Source organism: Rana temporaria, chromosome 1 (assembly GCF_905171775.1).
Source record: "Rana temporaria chromosome 1, aRanTem1.1, whole genome shotgun sequence".
NCBI classification, from domain to species: Eukaryota; Metazoa; Chordata; class Amphibia; order Anura; family Ranidae; genus Rana; species Rana temporaria.
Window position 1 is genome coordinate 674,519,644 of NC_053489.1, and position 23,194 is coordinate 674,542,837.

General features: G+C 49.3%; 1 protein-coding gene across 3 annotated transcripts; it reads left to right on the forward strand.

Moving 5' to 3' along the window:
* Window positions 1-10,169: 10,169 nt before the first annotated feature.
* Window positions 10,170-17,014, forward strand: RPP25L (ribonuclease P/MRP subunit p25 like). 3 transcript variants are annotated; one of them, XM_040335640.1, is made up of 2 exons: window positions 10,170-10,273; window positions 16,100-17,014. In XM_040335640.1, the coding sequence occupies exon 2, from the start codon at window positions 16,109-16,111 to the stop codon at window positions 16,664-16,666; it is 558 nt and encodes a 185-aa protein (XP_040191574.1). In that variant the 5' UTR covers window positions 10,170-10,273; window positions 16,100-16,108; the 3' UTR covers window positions 16,667-17,014. The 3 variants fall into 3 exon arrangements, with proteins under 3 accessions (XP_040191574.1, XP_040191577.1, XP_040191575.1); XM_040335643.1 differs by having other exon boundaries at window positions 10,194-10,261; XM_040335641.1 differs by having other exon boundaries at window positions 10,201-10,306.
* Window positions 17,015-23,194: the final 6,180 nt, after the last annotated feature.

Sequence of the window (23,194 nt, forward strand, 5' to 3'; positions counted from 1 at the left end):
GAGCCACGACTGTACTGTATATAAACCCCCCCCCCCCCTATACATCACCTGAGATGAGGGGCATCATAGAGAGCCATGACTGTACTGTATATACACACACACACCCGTATACATCACATGAGATGAGGGGTATCATATAGAGAGCCAGGACTGTACTGTATAAACACTCCCATCTATACATCACCTGAAATGAGGGGTATCACAGAGCCATGACTGTACTGTTTATAAACCCCCCTTCTATTACCTGAGATGAGGGGTGTCATAGATAGCTATGACTGTACTGTATATACACCCCCCTTCTTTACATCATGTGAGATGAGGGGTATCATAGAGCACCATGACTGTACTGTATATACACCCCCTATACATTACCTGAGATGTGGGGTGTCATGGAGAGCCTTGACTGTACTGTATATACACCCCACCTCTATACATCACCTGAGATGAGAGGTGTCATAGAGAGCCATGACTGTAGTGTGTACATACACCCCCTCTTCTATACAATACCTGAGATGAGGGATGTCATGGAGAGCCACGACTACAGTATATACCCCACCCTATTCTTTACATGAGATGATGGTGCATAGAGGGACATGACTGTACTGTATATACACCCCCCCCATCTATCTATTACCTGAGATGCGGAGTGCCATGACCGTGCTGTATATACACCCCCCCCCCCCTCTATACATTACCTGAGATGAGGGGAATTATATAGAGCGCCATCCCTGTACTGTATATACACACCCCTTTTCTATACATCACCTAAGTTGAGGGTGGGGGTTCTATAGTTGGGGGGGATGTGCAGCAGAGACAAATAATTCAGCCATGGTTCTTCCATTCCTCTATCCACCAATGGGAGGGGGGGGTCTGCTATACTCTCTGATCATGTAGGAATCATTCCATTGTACAGTGTAATGTTACATTGTATCTGTACACTTCCTGGAGGATTCTGCAGCTGATGGAATAAACATCTGGAATTGTGGTGTCTGAGGGTTATTATTGGAGCGTCAATGTGATTGTGTGCCTGACATAGACTGGAGAGGAGTACAGAGGTATACTGGGACCAGGGAATAGACCGGAGAGGAGTACAGAGGTATACTGGGACCAGGGAATAGACTGGAGAGGAGTACAGAGGTATACTGGGACCAGGGAATAGACTGGAGAGGAGTACAGAGGTATACTGGGACCAGGACACAGACTGGAGAGGAGTACAGAGGTATACTGGGACCAGGACACAGACTGGAGAGGAGTACAGAGGTATACTGGGACCAGGGAATAGACTGGAGAGGAGTACAGAGGTATACTGGGACCAGGGAATAGACTGGAGAGGAGTACAGAGGAATTCTGGGACCAGGGAATAGACTGGAGAGGAGTACAGAGGTATACTGGGACCAGGGAATAGACTGGAGAGGAGTACAGAGGAATTCTGGGACCAGGGAATAGACTGGAGAGGAGTACAGAGGTATACTGGGACCAGGGAATAGACTGGAGAGGAGTACAGAGGTATACTGGGACCAGGACACAGACCGGAGAGGAGTACAGAGGTATACTGGGACCAGGGAATAGACTGGAGAGGAGTACAGAGGTATACTGGGACCAGGGCACAGACTGGAGAGGAGTACAGAGGTATTCTGGGACCAGGACACAGACTGGAGAGGAGTACAGAGGTATACTGGGACCAGGGAATAGACTGGAGAGGAGTACAGAGGTATACTGGGACCAGGGAATAGACTGGAGAGGAGTACAGAGGTATACTGGGACCAGGGAATAGACTGGAGAGGAGTACAGAGGTATACTGGGACCAGGGAATAGACCGGAGAGGAGTACAGAGGTATACTGGGACCAGGGAATAGACTGGAGAGGAGTACAGAGGTATTCTGGGACCAGGGAATAGACTGGAGAGGAGTACAGAGGTATTCTGGGACCAGGGAATAGACTGGAGAGGAGTACAGAGGTATACTGGGACCAGGGAATAGACTGGAGAGGAGTACAGAGGTATACTGGGACCAGGGAATAGACTGGAGAGGAGTACAGAGGTATACTGGGACCAGGGCACAGACTGGAGAGGAGTACAGAGGTATACTGGGACCAGGGCACAGACTGGAGAGGAGTACAGAGGTATACTGGGAATTCTGGGACCAGGGAATAGACTGGAGAGGAGTACAGAGGTATACTGGGAATTCTGGGACCAGGGAATAGACTGGAGAGGAGTACAGAGGTATACTGGGACCAGGGAATAGACTGGAGAGGAGTACAGAGGTATACTGGGACCAGGGAATAGACTGGAGAGCAGTACAGAGGTATACTGGGACCAGGGCACAGACTGGAGAGGAGTACAGAGGTATACTGGGAATTCTGGGACCAGGGAATAGACTGGAGAGGAGTACAGAGGTATACTGGGAATTCTGGGACCAGGGCACAGACTGGAGAGGAGTACAGAGGTATACTGGGAATTCTGGGACCAGGGAATAGACTGGAGAGGAGTACAGAGGTATACTGGGAATTCTGGGACCAGGGAATAGACTGGAGAGGAGTACAGAGGTATACTGGGAATTCTGGGACCAGGGAATAGACTGGAGAGGAGTACAGAGGTATACTGGGACCAGGGAATGGACTGGAGAGGAGTACAGAGGTATACTGGGACCAGGGCACAGACTGGAGAGGAGTACAGAGGTATACTGGGAATTCTGGGACCAGGGAATAGACTGGAGAGGAGTACAGAGGTATACTGGGAATTCTGGGACCAGGGAATAGACTGGAGAGGAGTACAGAGGTATACTGGGAATTCTGGGACCAGGGAATAGACTGGAGAGGAGTACAGAGGTATACTGGGACCAGGGAATAGACTGGAGAGGAGTACAGAGGTATACTGGGACCAGGGAATAGACTGGAGAGGAGTACAGAGGTATACTGGGACCAGGGAATAGACTGGAGAGCAGTACAGAGGTATACTGGGAATTCTGGGACCAGGGAATAGACTGGAGAGGAGTACAGAGGTATACTGGGACCAGGGAATAGACTGGAGAGCAGTACAGAGGTATACTGGGACCAGGGCACAGACTGGAGAGGAGTACAGAGGTATACTGGGAATTCTGGGACCAGGGAATAGACTGGAGAGGAGTACAGAGGTATACTGGGAATTCTGGGACCAGGGAATAGACTGGAGAGGAGTACAGAGGTATACTGGGAATTCTGGGACCAGGGAATAGACTGGAGAGGAGTACAGAGGTATACTGGGAATTTTGGGACCAGGGAATAGACTGGAGAGGAGTACAGAGGTATACTGGGACCAGGGAATAGACTGGAGAGGAGTACAGAGGTATACTGGGACCAGGGAATAGACTGGAGAGGAGTACAGAGGTATTCTGGGACCAGGGAATAGACCGGAGAGGAGTACAGAGGTATACTGGGAATTTTGGGACCAGGGAATAGACTGGAGAGGAGTACAGAGGTATACTGGGACCAGGGAATAGACTGGAGAGGAGTACAGAGGTATTCTGGGACCAGGGAATAGACCGGAGAGGAGTACAGAGGTATACTGGGAATTCTGGGACCAGGGAATAGACTGGAGAGGAGTACAGAGGTATACTGGGAATTCTGGGACCAGGGAATAGACTGGAGAGGAGTACAGAGGTATACTGGGAATTCTGGGACCAGGGAATAGACTGGAGAGGAGTACAGAGGTATACTGGGAATTTTGGGACCAGGGAATAGACTGGAGAGGAGTACAGAGGTATACTGGGACCAGGGAATAGACTGGAGAGGAGTACAGAGGTATACTGGGACCAGGGAATAGACTGGAGAGGAGTACAGAGGTATTCTGGGACCAGGGAATAGACTGGAGAGGAGTACAGAGGTATTCTGGGACCAGGGAATAGACCGGAGAGGAGTACAGAGGTATACTGGGAATTCTGGGACCAGGGAATAGACTGGAGAGGAGTACAGAGGTATACTGGGGCCAGGACACAGACTGGAGAGGAGTACAGAGGTATACTGGGAATTCTGGGACCAGGACAATATCTCTGCATGTTCTGATAGAATTATGGGTGAGAGACACTGACTGCAGTGCCAAGGAGGAATGAGTCTTATATGAGGGGTACAGCAGAGAAGGGGTTCATCTGTGTGTACAGAATCTCACAAAAGTAAGTACACCCCTCACAGTTTTGTAAATATTTTCTCCTACCTTTTCATGTGACAACACTGAAGAAATGACACTTTGTATCTACAATGTTGTGTAGTGAGTGTACAGCTTGTATAACAGTGTACATTTGCCGTCTCCTCAAAATAACTCAACACACAGCCATTAATATCTAAACCGCCGGCAACAAAAGTGAGTACACCCCCCTAAGGGAAAATGTCCAGATTGGGCCCAAAGTGTCAATATTTTGTGTGGCCGCCATTATTTTCCAGCACGGCCTTAACCCTCTTGGGTATGGAGGTCACCAGAGCTTCACAGGTTGCCACTGGAGTCCTCTTCCCCTCCTCCATGATGACATCACAGAGCTGGTGGATGTTGGAGATCTTGCGCTCAGATGATCAATAGGGTTTAGGTCTGGAGGGGGGGGGGGGTGTACAGCAGAGAAGGGGTTAATCTGTATATAATGGGGGTGTACAGCAGAGAAGGGGTTAATCTTTATATAACCCTTTCACGCCGAGCGTACGCATATATGCGTCCTCGGCTTTCGGGGGTTATACCGGGATGATGCCTGCCTGCGGTACCGTTCTTTAGAGCCGGCGATCGGCTATCCAAACATAACAATCGATGCGGCTAAAAGCCGCTCGGTTGTTATGCCGGAGGAGCGGGAGGGGACATCCCCCCCCCTCCCGCCGCCTCTCGCCGCTCTGATCGGGCCTCTCGTCCCACCGGGAGACCCGATCCTCCATCCGGCACGTTCTGTGTCCAGGCAGAGACTGAAACTAAGCCGTAAACGGCTTTGATTCAGTCTCCGCAATGGAAACACGGAAGCGACGTCATGACGTCACTTCCGGGTTTCTCGGCTGCCAATGGCGCCGGATTTAAAAAAGTACACAGTATTCAGAATCACCGTTTTCGGCGATCTGAATACTTTGAAGTGCATAGGAGGGATCGGAGGTCTTTTAGACCCCGATCCTTCCATAAAGAGTACCTGTCACCACCTATTGCTGTCACAAGGGATGTTTACATTCCTTGTGACAGCAATAAAAGTGATCAAAATGTAAAAAAAAAAAACACAATTTAATATTATAAAAATAAATAAGGAAAAAAAAATGTTTTAAAGCGCCCCGCGAGCTTGCGCAATAAAGAAAACGCATACAGAAGCACGCGCATATGAAAACGGTGTTCAAATCACACATGTGAGGTATCGCCGCGATCGTCAGAGCGAGAGCAATAATTTTAGACCTCCTCTGTAACTCTAACCTGGTAACCGTAAAAAAAAAGTTTAAAGCGTCGCCTATGGAGATTTTTAGGTACCGTAGTTTGTCGCCATTCCACGAGTGCGTGCAATTATAAAGCGTCACATGTTAGGTATCTATTTACTCGGCGTAATATCATCTTTCACATTATGCAAAAAAATTGGGCTAACTTTACGTTTTCATTTTTTTTTTAATTCACGAAAGTAAATTTTTCACAAAAAGTTGCGTTTAAAACACCGCCGCACAAATACCGTGTGACATAAAATAATGCAACAATTGCCATTTTATTCTCTAGATTTTCTGCTAAAAAAAATATATATAATGTTTGGGGGTTCTAAGTAATTTTCTAGCCAAAAATACGGATTTTAACTTGTAAACACCAAGGGCCGGATTCAGCAAGAATTTACGCCGGCGTATCTATAGATACGCCGCGTAAATTCAAAGCTGCGCCGGCGTATCTTCTTTCTGTATTCAGAAAGCAAGATACGCCGAAATTAGGCTAAGATCCGACTGGCGTAAGTCTCTTACGCCGTCGTATCTTAGGGTGCATATTTACGCTGGCCGCTAGGTGGCGCTTCCGTCGTTTTCGGCGTAGAATATGCAAATGACCTAGATACACCGATTCACAAACGTACGTGCGCCCGGCGGAATTTTTGTACGTCGTTTGCGTAAGGCTTTTCCGGCGTAAGGTTGCTCCTGCTTCTATGAGGCGTACGCAATGTTAAGTATGGACGTCGTTCCCGCGTCAAATTTAGAATTTTTTACGTCGTTTGCGTAAGTCGTTTGCGAATAGGGCTTTGCGTGACTTACGTCCACGTCGAAAGCATTGACGATTTGCGGCGGAATTTCGAGCGTGCGCACTGGGATTCTTTCACGAACGGCGCATGCGCCATTCGTTAGAGACATCATTTACGTGGGGTCATGTCGTATTTACATAAAACACGCCCACCTCTAGCAAATTTGGCGCGCTTACGCTGGCTGATTTGCGCTACGCCGCCGCCGCAACTTACGGAGCAAGTGCTTTGTGAATACTGCACTTGCCCGTGTAAGTTGCGGCGGCGTAGCGTAAATAACACACGCTACGCCCGCACAAACTTACGGCGGGCTACTTGAATCTAGCCCCAAATGTCATAAATAGGCTTAGGCATGAAAGGGATAATGGGGGTGTACAGCAGAGAAGGGGTTAATCTGTATATAGTGGGGGTATACAGCAGAGAAGGGGTTAATCTGTATATAGTGGGAAGTATACAGCAGAGAAGGGGTTAATCTGTATATAGTGGGGAGTATACAGCAGAGAAGGGGTTAATCTGTATATAGTGTGGAGTATACAGCAGAGAAGAGGTTAATCTGTATATAGTGGGGGTATACAGCAGAGAAGGGGTTAATCTGTATATAGTGGGGAGTATACAGCAGAGAAGGGGTTAATCTGTATATAGTGGGGAGTATACAGCAGAGAAGGGGTTAATCTGTATATAGTGGGGAGTATACAGCAGAGAAGGGGTTAATCTGTATATAGTGGGGGTGTATACAGCAGAGAAGGGGTTAATCTGTGTATAGTGGGGGTGTATACAGCAGAGAATGGGTTAATCTGTATATAGTGTGGAGTATACAGCAGAGAAGAGGTTAATCTGTATATAGTGGGGGTATACAGCAGAGAAGAGGTTAATCTGTATATAGTGGGGAGTATACAGCAGAGAAGGGGTTAATCTGTATATAGTGGGGAGTATACAGCAGAGAAGGGGTTAATCTGTATATAGTGGGGGTGTATACAGCAGAGAAGGGGTTAATCTGTATATAGTGGGGGTATACAGCAGAGAAGAGGTTAATCTGTATATAGTGGGGAGTGTACAGCAGAGAAGGGGTTAATCTGTATATAGTGGGGGTGTACAGCAGAGAAGGGGTTAATCTGTGTATAGTGGGGAGTATACAGCAGAGAAGGGGTTAATCTGTATATAGTGGGGAGTATACAGCAGAGAAGGGGTTAATCTGTATATAGTGGGGGTATACAGCAGAGAAGAGGTTAATCTGTATATAGTGGGGAGTATACAGCAGAGAAGGGGTTAATCTGTATATAATGGGGGTGTATACAGCAGAGAAGGGGTTAATCTGTATATAGTGGGGGTATACAGCAGAGAAGAGGTTAATCTGTATATAGTGGGGAGTATACAGCAGAGAAGGGGTTAATCTGTATATAGTGGGGGTGTACAGCAGAGAAGGGGTTAATCTGTATATAGTGGGGAGTGTACAGCAGAGAAGGGGTTAATCTGTATATAGTGGGGGTGTACAGCAGAGAAGGGGTTAATCTGTGTATAGTGGGGAGTATACAGCAGAGAAGGGGTTAATCTGTATATAGTGGGGAGTATACAGCAGAGAAGGGGTTAATCTGTATATAGTGGGGGTGTATACAGCAGAGAAGGGGTTAATCTGTATATAGTGTGGGTGTATACAGCAGAGAAGAGGTTAATCTGTATATAGTGGGGAGTATACAGCAGAGAAGGGGTTAATCTGTATATAGTGGGGAGTGTACAGCAGAGAAGGGGTTAATCTGTATATAGTGGGGAGTATACAGCAGAGAAGGGGTTAATCTGTATATAGTGGGGAGTATACAGCAGAGAAGGGGTTAATCTGTATATAATGGGGGGTGTACAGCAGAGAGGGGGTTAATATGTATATAGTGGGGAGTATACAGCAGAGAATGGGTTAATCTGTATATAGTGGGGGTATACAGCAGAGAAGAGGTTAATCTGTATATAGTGGGGAGTATACAGCAGAGAAGGGGTTAATCTGTATATAGTGGGGAGTATACAGCAGAGAAGGGGTTAATCTGTATATAGTGGGGAGTATACGGCAGAGAAGGGGTTAATCTGTATATAGTGGGGAGTATACGGCAGAGAAGGGGTTAATCTGTATATAGTGGGGAGTATACGGCAGAGAAGGGGTTAATCTGTATATAGTGGGGGGTATACAGCAGAGAAGGGGTTAATCTGTATATAATGGGGGTATACAGCAGAGAAGGGGTTAATCTGTATATAATGGGGGTCTACAGCAGAGAAGGGGTTAATCTGTATATAATGGGGGTATACAGCAGAGAAGGGGTTAATCTGTATATAGTGGGGAGTATACAGCAGAGAAGGGGTTAATCTGTATATAATGGGGGTATACAGCAGAGAAGGGGTTAATCTGTATATAATGGGGGTATACAGCAGAGAAGGGGTTAATCTGTATATAGTGGGGAGTATACAGCAGAGAAGGGGTTAATCTGTATATAGTGGGGAGTATACAGCAGAGAAGGGGTTAATCTGTATATAGTGGGGAGTATACAGCAGAGAAGGGGTTAATCTGTATATAGTGGGGGTGTACAGCAGAGAAGGGGTTAATCTGTATATAGTGGGGAGTATACAGCAGAGAAGAGGTTAATCTGTATATAGTGGGGAGTATACAGCAGAGAAGAGGTTAATCTGTATATAATGGGAGTGTACAGCAGAGAAGGGGTTAATCTGTATATAGTGGGGAGTATACAGCAGAGAAGGGGTTAATCTGTATATAGTGGGGAGTATACAGCAGAGAAGGGGTTAATCTGTATATAATGGGGGGGTGTATACAGCAGAGAGGGGGTTAATCTGTATATAGTGGGGAGTATACAGCAGAGAAGGGGTTAATCTGTATATAGTGGGGAGTATACAGCAGAGAAGGGGATAATCTGTATATAGTGGGGAGTATACAGCAGAGAAGGGGTTAATCTGTATATAGTGGGGAGTATACAGCAGAGAAGGGGTTAATCTGTATATAGTGGGGAGTATACAGCAGAGAAGGGGTTAATCTGTATATAGTGGGGGTGTACAGCAGAGAAGGGGTTAATCTGTATATAGTGGGGAGTATACAGCAGAGAAGGGGTTAATCTGTATATAGTGGGGAGTATACAGCAGAGAAGAGGTTAATCTGTATATAATGGGAGTGTACAGCAGAGAAGGGGTTAATCTGTATATAGTGGGGAGTATACAGCAGAGAAGAGGTTAATCTGTATATAATGGGAGTGTACAGCAGAGAAGGGGTTAATCTGTATATAGTGGGGAGTATACAGCAGAGAAGGGGTTAATCTGTATATAGTGGGGAGTATACAGCAGAGAAGAGGTTAATCTGTATATAATGGGAGTGTACAGCAGAGAAGGGGTTAATCTGTATATAGTGGGGGTATACAGCAGAGAAGAGGTTAATCTGTATATAGTGGGGAGTATACAGCAGAGAAGAGGTTAATCTGTATATAATGGGAGTGTACAGCAGAGAAGGGGTTAATCTGTATATAGTGGGGAGTATACAGCAGAGAAGGGGTTAATCTGTATATAATGGGGGGGTGTATACAGCAGAGAGGGGGTTAATCTGTATATAGTGGGGAGTATACAGCAGAGAAGGGGTTAATCTGTATATAGTGGGGAGTATACAGCAGAGAAGGGGATAATCTGTATATAGTGGGGAGTATACAGCAGAGAAGGGGTTAATCTGTATATAGTGGGGAGTATACAGCAGAGAAGGGGTTAATCTGTATATAGTGGGGAGTATACAGCAGAGAAGGGGTTAATCTGTATATAGTGGGGAGTATACAGCAGAGAAGGGGTTAATCTGTATATAGTGGGGAGTATACAGCAGAGAAGGGGTTATGGAAGGTGTAGTCCCAGTAGTGACCGGCAGGTGGCAGCATTCTCCAGTTCTGGGCGGACACGTGTGCGTTCCAGGGGGTGAGCCGCTTCCCGGAAGATCGTTAAACATCTCTTCTCCTTATGATTGATTGTTGGACTCTGAAGTCCCGCCCTCTCCGGGTGATGATGTCACGGCAAGATGGCGGCTCAGTGAGGATCCGGATGGACCGGTGAGGTGTGCGGTGAGTCGGTCACCCCCTGTTCCTCTATAGGAGGTGTGTGCTGGGGGTAGTAGTGATGTGACAGAGTACCCTTCACCTGCTGGTGAACCACAACTCCCAGAATTCCCTATAATGAGAGTGTCCTGTGAGGGGTGTGCTCAGCTCGGGGTAGAATGGAGTGACTGGATGAGTCCTCGGTGGGGGGTGTCTGGAAATGCTGATTGCCTGGCTTCCGCCTTCATTGCTGGCGAGAGCCGGACCCCCCAGGACAGCTGAACCCCCCCCCCAGGACAGCTGCCCCCCCCCCAAAGGACAGCTGAACCCCCCCCCCCAGGACAGCTGCCCCCCCCCAAAGGACAGCTGAACCCCCCCAGGACAGCTGCCCCCCCAAGGATAGCTGAACCCCCCCAGGACAACAGCTGCCCCCCCAAGGACAGCTGAACCCCCCAGGACAGCTGCCCCCCCCCAAGTACAGCTGAACCCCCCCAGGACAACAGCTGCCCCCCCAAGGATAGCTGAACCCCCCCAGGACAACAGCTGCCCCCCCAAGGATAGCTGAACCCCCCCAGGACAACAGCTGCCCCCCCAAGGACAGCTGAACCCCCCAGGACAGCTGCCCCCCCCCCAAGTACAGCTGAACCCCCCCAGGACAGCTGCCCCCCCCAAGGACAGCTGAACCCCCCAGGACAGCTGCCCCCCCCCAAGTACAGCTGAACCCCCCCAGGACAGCTGCCCCCCCCAAGGACAGCTGCCCCCCCCCAAGGACAGCTGAACCCCCCCAGGACAGCAGCCCCCTCCAAGGACAGCTGAACCCCCCCCCAGGACAGCTGCCCCCCCCCAAGTACAGCTGAACCCCCCCAGGACAGCTGAACCCCCCCAGGACAGCAGCCCCCTCCAAGGACAGCTGAACCCCCCCCCAGGACAGCTCCCCCCCGCCAGGACAGCTGGGCCCCCCAGGACAGCTACCCCCCCCCCCCCAGACAGCTGAACCCCCTTAAAAGCAAGACTTCGGTGGGTGTATAAAGATGTCCGCTCGCCAACTTCTAACTCCAGGCTGACTGCGGACGAGTGCGGGTGTACCAAGATGGCCGCAAAATTCATGAAGAATTTTTGGTCTATTTTTTTTTTTAATAATGTAATAAAAACCCAGTGGTGATTAACTATCATCAAAAAATAAAATAATTTATTTGTGTGAGGAAAAAAAATATCAATTTCATTTAGATACAGCAGGGTTTGACAAATTTGCTTGGAATCTAGGAGCCAGCTAAAAAAAGTTAGGAGCCAAAAAACGGGGGCCCCCGTCCCGCCGAGCTCGCCCGCAGAAGCGAACGCATACCTGAGCAGCGCCCGCATATGTAAACGGTGTTCAAACCGCACATGTGAGGTATCGCCGCGATCGTTGGAGCGAGAGCAATAATTCTAGCCCTAGACCTCCTCTGTAACTCAAAACATGCAACCTGTAGATTTTTTTTTTAAACGTCGCCTATGGAGATTTTAAACTTGTTTTGCGCCATTCCACGAGCGGGCGCAATTTTGAAGCGTGACATGTTGGGTATCAATTTACTCGGCGTAACATTATCTTTCACAATATAAAAATTGGGCTAACTTGTCTTATTTTTTTAATTAAAAAAAGTGTGTTTTTTTTTCCCCCAAAAAAAGTGCGCTTGTAAGACCGCTGCGCAAATACGGTGTGACAGAAAGTATTGCAACGACCGCCATTTTATTCTCTAGGGTGTTAGAAAAAAATGATATATAATGTTTGGGGGTTCTAATTTAGAGGGAAGGAGATGAAAAACACATTAGAACTGCTGTTTTGCTACTTGTAATGCAACTACTTGTAATGCCAACGGCCACCACAAGATGGCGCCAGATCACAGAAGGAAACTTAGGCCTGCAGAAGGCCGCAAAGCTGCGCCCTCAATTACCGGCCAGCCTTGAGGCCGCGGCTTTGCTGCCTTCTGCAGGCCTAAGTTTCCCCGGGCGCCAGGTCACAATTGCGACCGGGCGCCCGGAATTTGTCGAGCCCTGAGATATAGTGTTGCATGACACTGCTCAATTACCAGTAAAAATAGTGCGAAGTGCTGAATAGCAAAAAATGTCCTGCTCGTGAAGGGGGGTAAAACCTACCAGAGGTCAAGTGGTTAATAAACTAAAAAAAAAAAACGGGACAGGATGTTCTAACCTTTCCCCATGTGACCAAAAATATATATTGGTGCTCCCAATTGCAGAGGTTCCCCATCACTTCCTGTCCTGGAAGGAAGTGAGAAGAAATCTGCTCTGTGACCCCGTTGATGACTTTCCCTCACTTTCCTGTCTCTGTGACCCCCAAACAGGAAATGGGGGTTGTCACCAGGACAGGATGTTCTAACCTTTCCCCCCATGCAACCAAAACTATATATTGGTGTTCCCCCATCACTTCCTGTCCTGGAAGGAAGTGAGAAGAAATCTGCCCTGTGACCCCGTTAGTGAGACACTTCCCTCACTTTCCGGTCTCTGTGACACCCAAACAGGAAATGGGGGTTGCACCAGGACAGGAAGTTCCAACATTTCCCAACACAATTAAAAATATATATTTGTGCCCCTCCATTAGAGAGTTTTGCCATCACTTCCTGTTTTGGCAGGAAGTGAGAAGAAATCTGCTCTTTGACCCCGATTGGTAATGGTGCCCCCATTGGAGAGGTTTCCCATCACTTCCTGTCCTGAAAGGAAGTGAGAAGAAATCTGCTCTGTGACCCCGTTGGTGAGACACTTCCCTCACTTCTGGTCTCTGTGACACCCAAACAGGAAATGGGGGTTGTCACCAGGACAGGATGTTCTAACCTTTCCCCATGCAACCAAAAATATATATTGAGGTTCCCCATCACTTCCAGTCCTGGAAAGAAGTGAGAAGAAATCTGCCCTGTGACCACGTTGGTAAGGCACTTCCCTCACTTCCATGTGGTTTCTGTGACACCCGACTAGGAAATGTGGGTTGCAACAGGGCAGGAAGTGCTAACATTTCCCAACACAACTAAAAATATTTATTGGTACCCCCCCATTGGAGAGGTTTCCCATCACTTCCTGTTTTGGCAGGAAGTGAGAAGAAACAAGCTCTCTGACCCTCTCTGACACTTTCATGTCTCTGACACCCAGGCAGAAAATGAGGTTCCCCATCACTTCCTGTCCTGGCAAGAAGTGAGAAGAAACAAGTTCTCTGACCCTGTTGGTGAAACACTTTCATGTCTCTGTGACACCCAGGCAGAAAATGGAGGTCGTCGCCAGGACAGGATGTTCTAACCTTTCCCCATGCAACCAAAAATATATATTGGTGCTCCCCATTGGAGAGGTTCCCCATTAATTCCTGTCCTGGCAGGAAGTGAGAAGGAATCCTGAATCCGTGACCCCGTTAGTGAGACATTTCCCTCACTTCCGGTTTCTGTGACACCCAAACAGGAAATGGGGGTTGTCAGTAGTACAGGATGTTCTAACCTTTCCCAACACAACTAAAAATATATGTTTGTGCCCCCCATTAGATAGGCTTCCCATCACATCCTGTCCTAGCAGGAAGTGAGAAGAAATCTTCTCTTTCACCCCGTTGGTAATGGTGCCCCCCATCGGAGAGGTTTGCCATCACTTCCTGGCAGGACGTGAGAAATCTGCTCTGTGGTGAGACATGTCCGGTCTCTGACACCTGAACAGGAAATGGGGGTTGTCACCAGGGCAGCAAGTTCTTACATTTCCACATGCAACCAAAAATTCTATATTGAGGTTCCCCATCACTTCCTGTCGTGACAGGAAGTTAGAAGAAATCTGCTCTGTGACCCATTGGTGAGACACTTCCCTCACTTTCCGGTTTCTGTGAAACACAATCATGGAAATGGGGGTTGTCACCAGGGCAGGAAGTTCTAACATTTCCCAATGCAACCAAAAATATATATTGGGGTTCCCCATCACTTCCTGTCCTGGCAGGAAGTGTGAAGAATTCTGCTCTGTAAACCAGTTAGTGAGACACTTCATCACTCTATTCTAGTTTAAATGATGTCCAGTATCATCCAAACCTACTTCCTGTGAGACCAAGGTGCCACGGAAACACCCACTGGAGCGAGGTGTCACCAGGCCGGTCTGGGCCTGTAAAGAGTGGCGCTATATCAAGATGTGGCTCCGGACTCTGCAGCGCCCAGACTCGCTCATTGCAATAGGAGGAGGAGTTCCCCTTGAGGAGGAGTTCCCCTTGAGGAGGAGTTCCCCTTGAGGAGGAGTTCCCCTTGAGGAGGAGTTCCCCTTGAGGAGGAGTTCCCCTTGAGGAGGAGTTCCCCTTGAGGAGGAGTTCCCCCTGAGGAGGAGTACCCCTGATGTCACATAATCAGACTGACCACACCTAGAAAAAAAAGCAGCAGGGGGCGCTGCGGTGGAGGGGTGGGGAGCAGACTGGAGTTCTGCCTTAGGCTCAGTTATTGTTTGTCTATGGCTGAGCCCCTCTATAGCAATTTATGTGTAGGGGCCCAATACATCTATGATCTAAACTAGGGTTGTCCCGATACCACTTTTTTAGGACCGAGTACAAGTACCGATACTTTTTTTCATGTACTCGCCGATACCGAATACCGATACTTTTTTTTTAAATGTGTCCCCATATGCAGCCATGCCCCCCCCCCATATGCAGCCATGTCCCCCCCCCATATGCAGCCATGTCCCCCCCCCATATGCAGCCATGTCCCCCCCCCATATGCAGCCATGTCCCCCCCCCATATGCAGCCATGTCCCCCCCCCCATATGCAGCCATGTCCCCCCCCATATGCAGCCATGTCCCCCCCCCCCCCATATGCAGCCATGTCCCCCACCCCCCATATGCAGCCATGTCCCCCCCCCCCCCATATGCAGCCATGTCTCCCCCCCCCCATATGCAGCCATGTCTCCCCCCCCCCCATATGCAGCCATGTCTCCCCCCCCCCCCATATGCAGCCATGTCTCCCCCCCCCCATATGCAGCCATGTCTCCCCCCCCCCCCATATGCAGCCATGTCTCCCCCCCCCCCATATGCAGCCATGTCTCCCCCCCATATGCAGCCATGTCTCCTCCCCCATATGCAGCCATGTTCCCCCCCATATCCAGCCATGTCCCCCCCCCATATCCAGCCATGTCCCCCCCCATATCCAGCCATGTCCCCCCCCCATATCCAGCCATGTCTCCCCCCCCCCATATCCAGCCATGTCTCCCTCCATATCCAGCCATGTCCTTCATTTGCAGCCATGTCTCCCCCCCCCCATATCCAGCCATGTCTCCCATATCCAGCCATGTTCCCCCCCCCCCCATATCCAGCCATGTCTCCCCCCCCTATATCCAGCCATGTCTCCCCCCCCCATATCCAGCCATGTCCTCCATTTGCAGCCATGTCTCCCCCCCCCCCCCCCCCATATCCAGCCATGTCTCCCATATGCAGCCATGTCCCCCTTACCTGCATCCCCGCTGCCGCCGACTGCTTAATACGGGTGGGGAACATCACAGCTTTCATTTGAATAGCTGTAATGATTCGCGCCGCGCTGCGTATAGACACTCCCCCTTGCTCGGCATTGGACAGTTCACCCGAGCAAGGGGGAGTGTCTTTACGCGGTGCGGCGGGAAAGACTACAGCTATTTATTAACAAGCCACAGTGAACAAACGCAAATGAGAACAGTTGACACGTTTCATAATTATGACTAAGGCCTTATTGGCTGAAACGCGTCAACGATTCTCATTTGCGTTTGTTCACTGTGGCTTGTTAATAAATACAACGACCGGAGTGCGGATCATCTTTTCCTTGTACATCTATGATCATACTGGAGGAGGTGTGGCCCTTTTTTATAACGCTTTTGTCTATCGCCCTTTAGGAGAACGTCATGGAGAACTACCAGAAGGTTCGGGTGGAGGAGAAGCCCATGGAGCTTCCTTTTACTTCCCTTCCCCCAGACATCATCGAGATGAAGGTCAAAGATGGCAGCAAGATCCGTAACCTCATGGGCTTCGCCATCGGCAAGATGGAGAGCGAGAGCATGCACCAGATTCTGTTCAGCGGGACGGGCAAAGCCCTCGGCAAGACCCTCACCTGTGTGGAGATCATGAAGAGGAGGGTGAAGGATCTGCACCAGATCACCAAGATCTTCTACAGGCAGACAGAGGAGATCTGGGAGCCCATCGTACCCGAGGCGGGCCTGGATCCGCTGACAGTAAAGAGGAACTGCCCCTCTATCTGCATCCTCCTCAGTAAGGTCCCCCTGGATACCGCCGAGCCCGGCTACCAGGCCCCCGGCAGCTACGAGTCCCAGTGGATCCAGGAAATAAAGGTGGAGAACCAGGGGCCGAAGAGGAAGAAACCAGGCCTGGCCCGAGGTGGGGCAATGGGAAGGAAGCAGCCAAGGCCACCTGGTGGCCGAGGGGAGACCCCTAAGCAGTCATAGAAAGGGATATTTATAGATATGGATTCTTGGAAAGAGCCAACAGAGGAAATATGGCCAGATGTTGCCGGGGCTTCATTGGGGTAGTCCAAGTTTTAGGTCACTCTTCGCTCTTCCAACTCGAAGAGCTATTCTGGTCACGTTGGGTTGCAAAGGTTTCCAAAGCCTGGAGAGCAATGATGGAACTAGAACAAAAGGCTGCCATGGCTTGGTGGCACTTGTAGAAGATCTGGACCGAACTCTGGTGACCAGCCTGAGCCTTTACAAATGGCGTCCATGTTTTCAGAGCCTTTCTAACTGTCGATGGAGATCCACTTTCTTCTCCCGCTTGGTTACACCATGGAGGAGGTGAGCTAAGTAACAATATTACCCGCTACCCCCCCAAGTCTGCTGGCTGTAGGCCCTGGTGCGCTTGACTTCCAGGTCATGGAGGGTCAAAAAAATGAAAGATTGTTGCCAGATCTGATCTTTACCAGTCTTATCAGGTGGACGTTCTGCTGCCCGTTCAGAACAGTCTCTTTAAATCCCGCCCCCTATACTTGACTCTTCCAGTGCTCTCCGCCATTCCTCACCCCATGGCTTCCACCACTAAATACCTGGTAATTCCAGGTATGGGGGGATCATGTGACCTCCTCCCATGATGCATGGACGGTGCAGGCAAATGCCAATCCTGACCTCAAATCAAAGATTGGGCACAGTATAGAGGTGGTGGTTAGTGGGTGGGCTTTAAAGGGAACCTGTCACTTTGTCCTGGAAGGGCAGGGTGATGGCATCTCTTCGGAGCTTTACGGAGAAATGGATGAAGTTTTGTAGGCCGCCTTTGCTAACCTCGTTTGAAATGCCTAATTTCCTGGGTGACCAATGAGCATGTATGCAGATTAGGAAAATCGGGGGTCCTAATCTGCCTACTCTACACGGTACACCACCTTAATTCCTCATAACACTTAGGCACCGAGCATTTCCAGAAAGATCTCGGCAAGTAGCCACCATATTTCCCTTTTGTAGTGTACAGGAAGTATCGAGCCATTGCGTAGACACATATGCTCCACCCACATTGTATATAAAGGTGGTAGCCTCAAACCCAAAGTTTATTGATACAGCTAAGACCACACAAGATCCTCCTCTGGGGGTGATGTGCTTCAGTGTCTGGATCATAAGGCCCCATTCACACCTCCGCGAGAAAACGCCCAACGCCGGACGCTCGTGCCGCTGGAGGGGAGAATTCCCATTGCTGTCTATGAGATTGTTCACATCTCATAGACGCCGTACGCCTGCCGCCTGAAAAAAAGCCCCGGACCCTTTTTTTTCAGGCGGCATTGGCGTTCGGCCATACAAAGCAATGGGAAGACTTTGTTAAAAAAAGAAAAAAAGTTACACACTTGCGGCAAAATACGCGGCGTATCTTGTCGCGGAGGTGTGAATGCAGCCTAAGAGATACACAGGATGAGGTTGAGTGTGTGGCTGCCATCTTTATATACGCAGCCATCCCATATATGTGTATGGGGAATTATTTTACCACCTGGGCAGGAGTGCACACAGACCTAGAACCAGCAGATCCGAAAATGGGGGGTCAGTGATGTCTTCTACTTGCCTTCCCCAACCCTTCATGTTTGGACAAAGTGAGAGGTCTTCTAGAAAATGACTGGTTGCATCATCTCCTCTCCCCCCCCCCCCCCCCCCACTTTAAGCTGAACTGTACTACCAAAATGGAATCTTGCACTTGATTGGCCATTATGACTCCGGAGGAAACTTTTTGCGATGGCTCCGCCCCAGCGCGTGTCGTCAGACAATCAGTGAATTTTCAGAGTTGGAGCCTTATAGCAGGACAGGCTGAGAGGTTTATTGTTTGTTTGGCACAATTGGAGACCTCGGATAGTGTTTTGCGTATTTCCACATTACGGGGGACTCTGCCAAGGGCTCATAGCGCACAATAAAATTTATTTTGTGATGATAAAGGTTTGTTCTATGTCTGAGCACCATGTATGTTTCTCCTGTATGAAGACTGACAATTCTTCCAGGGCCGTATCCGTTCTAATGTATAGAAGAAATGGTCCGACTATGGGACTAAAGAAGAATTACAGTGGAACCTCAGATTACGAGTATAATCCGTTCCAGGAGAATGCTCGTAATCCAAAGCACTCGCATATCAAAGCGAGTTTCCCCATAGAAGTCAATGGAAACAAAGATAATTTATTCCGCATTCACTTCTATGGCATGGAATACAGCATGTGGGCAGAGGTTGGGGGGGGGCGCCGGAGAGCCTTGGAAATACTCAGAGACCGCTCGGCTTCGGCGCCCCTACACCTCTGGCCAAATGTGGAACTGCACACCGCTGTTTCTTGAATCCTGTTTTGCAAACCGAGTCAGGATTAAAAAAAATGCCCGTATTGCGAAACGATTGTTAACCGCGTTACTTGCAATCCGAGGTTTCACTGTACAGGCAAAACTTCTAAACCCCCCCCCCCTTTTTGTTTTCTTTCTTTGACATTGGATAGAGTAAGGGGGAGGGTCATACCCCCTGTCGGGTTTTTTTTTTTTTTTTTCGCCACCTGTGTCTCGTTGGGGAGATTTTCCTCTCACTTCCTGTCCCATAGCCAAAACAGGAAGTGAGTGGGAATTCTGGGGTGTCACCAGAACTAGTGAAAGATTTTATTCCTGTTCTGGCGACAACCCAAAATGTGGGATTTTCCTTCATTCTCAGTAAAAACAGTACACATGGGGGGGGGGGGGGGGGGGATTCTATTCCCATTAGTGAGATTCTATTAGTTGGGCCCTGAGGACAGGGTTGATAAACACTGCGCTAGAGTGATGCCAGGGCTGCTATGTACTGTATTGCCATGCTGAGACTTAACAATGTGCTTGAGGGATACTGGAGGTGCCACGTAGCCTATAACCACGCAGAGACTTGCCATGTTTTGGAGGGATGCTGGGGGGTGCCATGTACTATATGGCCAGATTAACCACTTAAGACCCGGACCAAAATGCAGCTAAAGGACCTGGCCCCTTTTTGCGATTCGGCACTGCGTCGATTTAACTGACAATTGCGCGGTGGTGCGACGTGGCTCCCAAACAAACATTGGCGTCCTTTTTTCCCCACAAATAGAGCTTTCTTTTGGTGGTATTTGATCACCTCTGCGGTTTTAATTTTTTTGCGCTATAAACAAAAATAGAGCGACAGTTTTGAAAGAAAATCTATATTTTTTACTTTTTGTTATAATAAATATCCCCCAAAAATATATAAAAAAAAAAAATTTTCCTCAGTTTAGGCCGATACGTATTCTTCTACTTATTCTTGGTAAAAAAAATCGCAATAAGCGTTTATCGGTTGGTTTGCGCAAATTTTATAGCGTGTAGAAAATAGGGGATAGTTTTATTGCATTTTTATTTATTTTTTTACTACTAATGGCGGCGATCAGCGTTTTTTTTTCGTGACCGCGACATTATGGCGGACACTTCGGACAATTTTGACACATTTTTGGGACCATTGTCATTTTCACAGCAAAAAATGGATTTAAAATGCATTGTTTATTGTGAAAATGACAATTGCAGTTTGGGAGTTAACCACAGGGGGCGCTGATGGGGTTCTGTGTGACCTCATTTGTGTTTCTAACTGTAGGGGGGTGTGGCTGTAGGTGTGACGTCATTGATTGTGGTTCCCTACATAAGGGAACACACGATCGATGACGGCGCCGCAGTGAAGAACGGGGAAGGTGTGTTTACACACAGCTCTCCACGTTCTTCAGCTCCGGGGACCGATCGAGGGACTCCAGTGGCGATCGGGTCCGCGAGTCCCGCGGTCACAGAGCTTCGGACCGTGTCGCGTGCACGCGCCCGCGACCCCATGGCTGGGCTTACAGGTACGTTGATGGGGTTATGTGTGACCTGAAGTGTGTTTACAACTGTAGGGGGGTGTGGCTGTAGGTGTGACGTCATCGGTCGTGTCATCCCTTTTATAGGGGGACACGATTGATGACGCCACCACAGTGAAGAACGGGGAAGCCGTGTTTACACACGGCTCTCCCCGTTCTTCAGCTCAGAGGACTGATCGCGGGACTCCAGCGGCGATCGGGTTGCGGGTGCGCGCCTGCGACCGGGTACTAGTACAGGACGTACCTGTACGTGCTTGTGCCCAGCCGTGCCATTCTGCCGACGTATATGTGCAGGAGGCGGTCCTTAAGTGGTTAATACTTACCATGTGCTAAATATAGCCTGTTAAAATCTTTCAGTTGGTGGTAGGTGGCCTTTCTCGGTATATACGGAACAGAAGCAGGTGGTCTTTTATGTAATACTAATTTTGGTTTGAAGGGTCTGACGCTCACTTGAAATGTCAGGAAGGGGGGCAAATTTTTCTATCTACGTAAATAGACCCCACTGTTGCCCCCATGACCAAAAGCACAGCTCATGCAGGGAAAGCGTCCATCGTATCATCATAGGTAGACATCGGGTACTGATTACAGGAGGTGCCTGGAGGTCCCCTGAGGCTGATGAGATATTTCTGGATATGAAGGGGTTATCGGAGCTGGCGGCGGGTTCTAATCCTTTGATGTCGGATTCTGTGTGAATTTCAGATTTAATGATGGCGGTCAGTAATTGTCTCTTCGGTAGCGGGCGGTGCGCCGAGAACCCCCTCATTACTCCCAGTCAGATCTCATTAGCCGTCCAGACTCTTCTCTCAGATGCTGTTTGAGGAAGATCTACAGCCGGCGAACTTCCCCAATTCCAAACCAATTACCAGTTTAAACACCGCGGTGTTAATAATTGAAAGGGCTTAACCTCTTCACTGCCAGGGGCTGCCGAGCTCCACGCGAACATGACGCTTCTTCATAGATTTGTGGAGTCATCTAGAAAAATGGTCATACAGGTAACATAAGAGGAGACCCACCACCGGCACTACAGAATGGCTGTAGTCACCCCAAGGCCAGAAATCTTACGCGTTGCTTCCCTGTACCTGGCTCATGGGTTGTGTGAGAGGTCCCTTAGGAGCGGGGGTCCATTGTGCCCCAGGGGTTCCAGGTCCTTCATAGCTGTATGAGAGATGCCTAAGGAGCATTGTGCTCAAGGGAGGTTCAGGGTTCGAGGTCCTTAAGGGCTATATGAGAGCTCCCTAAGAAATGTGGTCCATTGTGCCCAGGGGTTCCGGGTTCAAGGTCCTTCATAGCTGTATGAGAGATCCCTAAGGAGCAGGGGGTCCATTGTGCCCAGGGGTTCCGGGTTCAAGGTCCTTCATAGCTGTATGAGAGTTCTCTAAGGAGCGGGGGTCCATTGTGCCCCAGGGGTTCCGGGTTCAAGGTCCTTCATAGCTGTATGAGAGTTCCCTAAGGAGCGGGGGTCCATTGTGCCCAGGGGTTCCGGGTTCAAGGTCCTTCATAGCTGTATGAGAGTTCTCTAAGGAGCGGGGGTCCATTGTGCCCCAGGGGTTCCGGGTTCAAGGTCCTTCATAGCTGTATGAGAGTTCTCTAAGGAGCGGGGGTCCATTGTGCCCCAGGGGTTCCGGGTTCAAGGTCCTTCATAGCTGTATGAGAGTTCCCTAAGGAGCGGGGGTCCATTGTGCCCCAGGGGTTCCGGGTTCAAGGTCCTTCATAGCTGTATGAGAGATCCCTCAGGCAGTGTTTCTCAACTCCAGTCCTCAAGGCGCCCCAACAGGTCATGTTTTCAGGATTTCACTCTGATGAAACGGCGGTGGTAATTACTAAGGCAGTGAAACTGATCAAATCGCCTGTGCAAAATAATGGAAAGCCTGAAAACATGACCTGTTGTGGCGCCTTGAGGGCTGGAGTTGAGAAACACTGCCCTAAGGAGCAGGGTCCATTGTGCTCTGGGAGGTTCGAGGTCCTTAGGGGATGTATGAGAGGTCCCTAAGGAGTGGGGTCAATTGTGCCCTGGGGGTTCAGGATTCAAGGTCCTTCAGGGCTGAATGAGAGGTCCCTAAGGAATAGAATCCATTGTGTTCTGCTTGGTTCAGGGTAAGAGGTCCTTCAAGCCTGTATAAGAGTTCCCTAAGGAGTGGGGTCCAGGGTTCCAGGTCCTTCAGGGCTATATGAGAGGTCCCTAAGGAGTGGGGTCCATTGTGCCCTGGAAGGTTCAGGGTTCGAGGTCCTTCAAGGCTGTATGAAAGGTCCCTAAGCAACAGGGGTCAATTATGCCCCGGAGGGTTCAGGGTAAGGGGTCCTTCAGGGCTGTTTGAGGGGTTCCTAAGGAGTGGGGTCCATTATGCCCCACGGGTGGGGGGCTCAGGATTGGAGGCCTTTCAGGGCTTTATGATAGTCTGAGAGGTCCCTAAAGAGTGGGGTCTATTGAGCCCCAGGGGGGTGCCAGGTTCTTAAGGGCTGAATGAGAGGGGGTTCAGGGTTCAAGGTCTTTCAGGGCTGTATGAGAGGCCCCTAAGCAGCGGAGTCCATTGTGCCCTGCAGGGCTCAGGGTAAGAGGTCCATCAGGGCTGTTAGAGAGGTTCCTAAGGAGCAGAATCCATTGTGTCCTGCTGGGTTCAGGGTAAGAAGTCCTTCAGGACTGTTTGAGAGGTCCCTAAGGAGC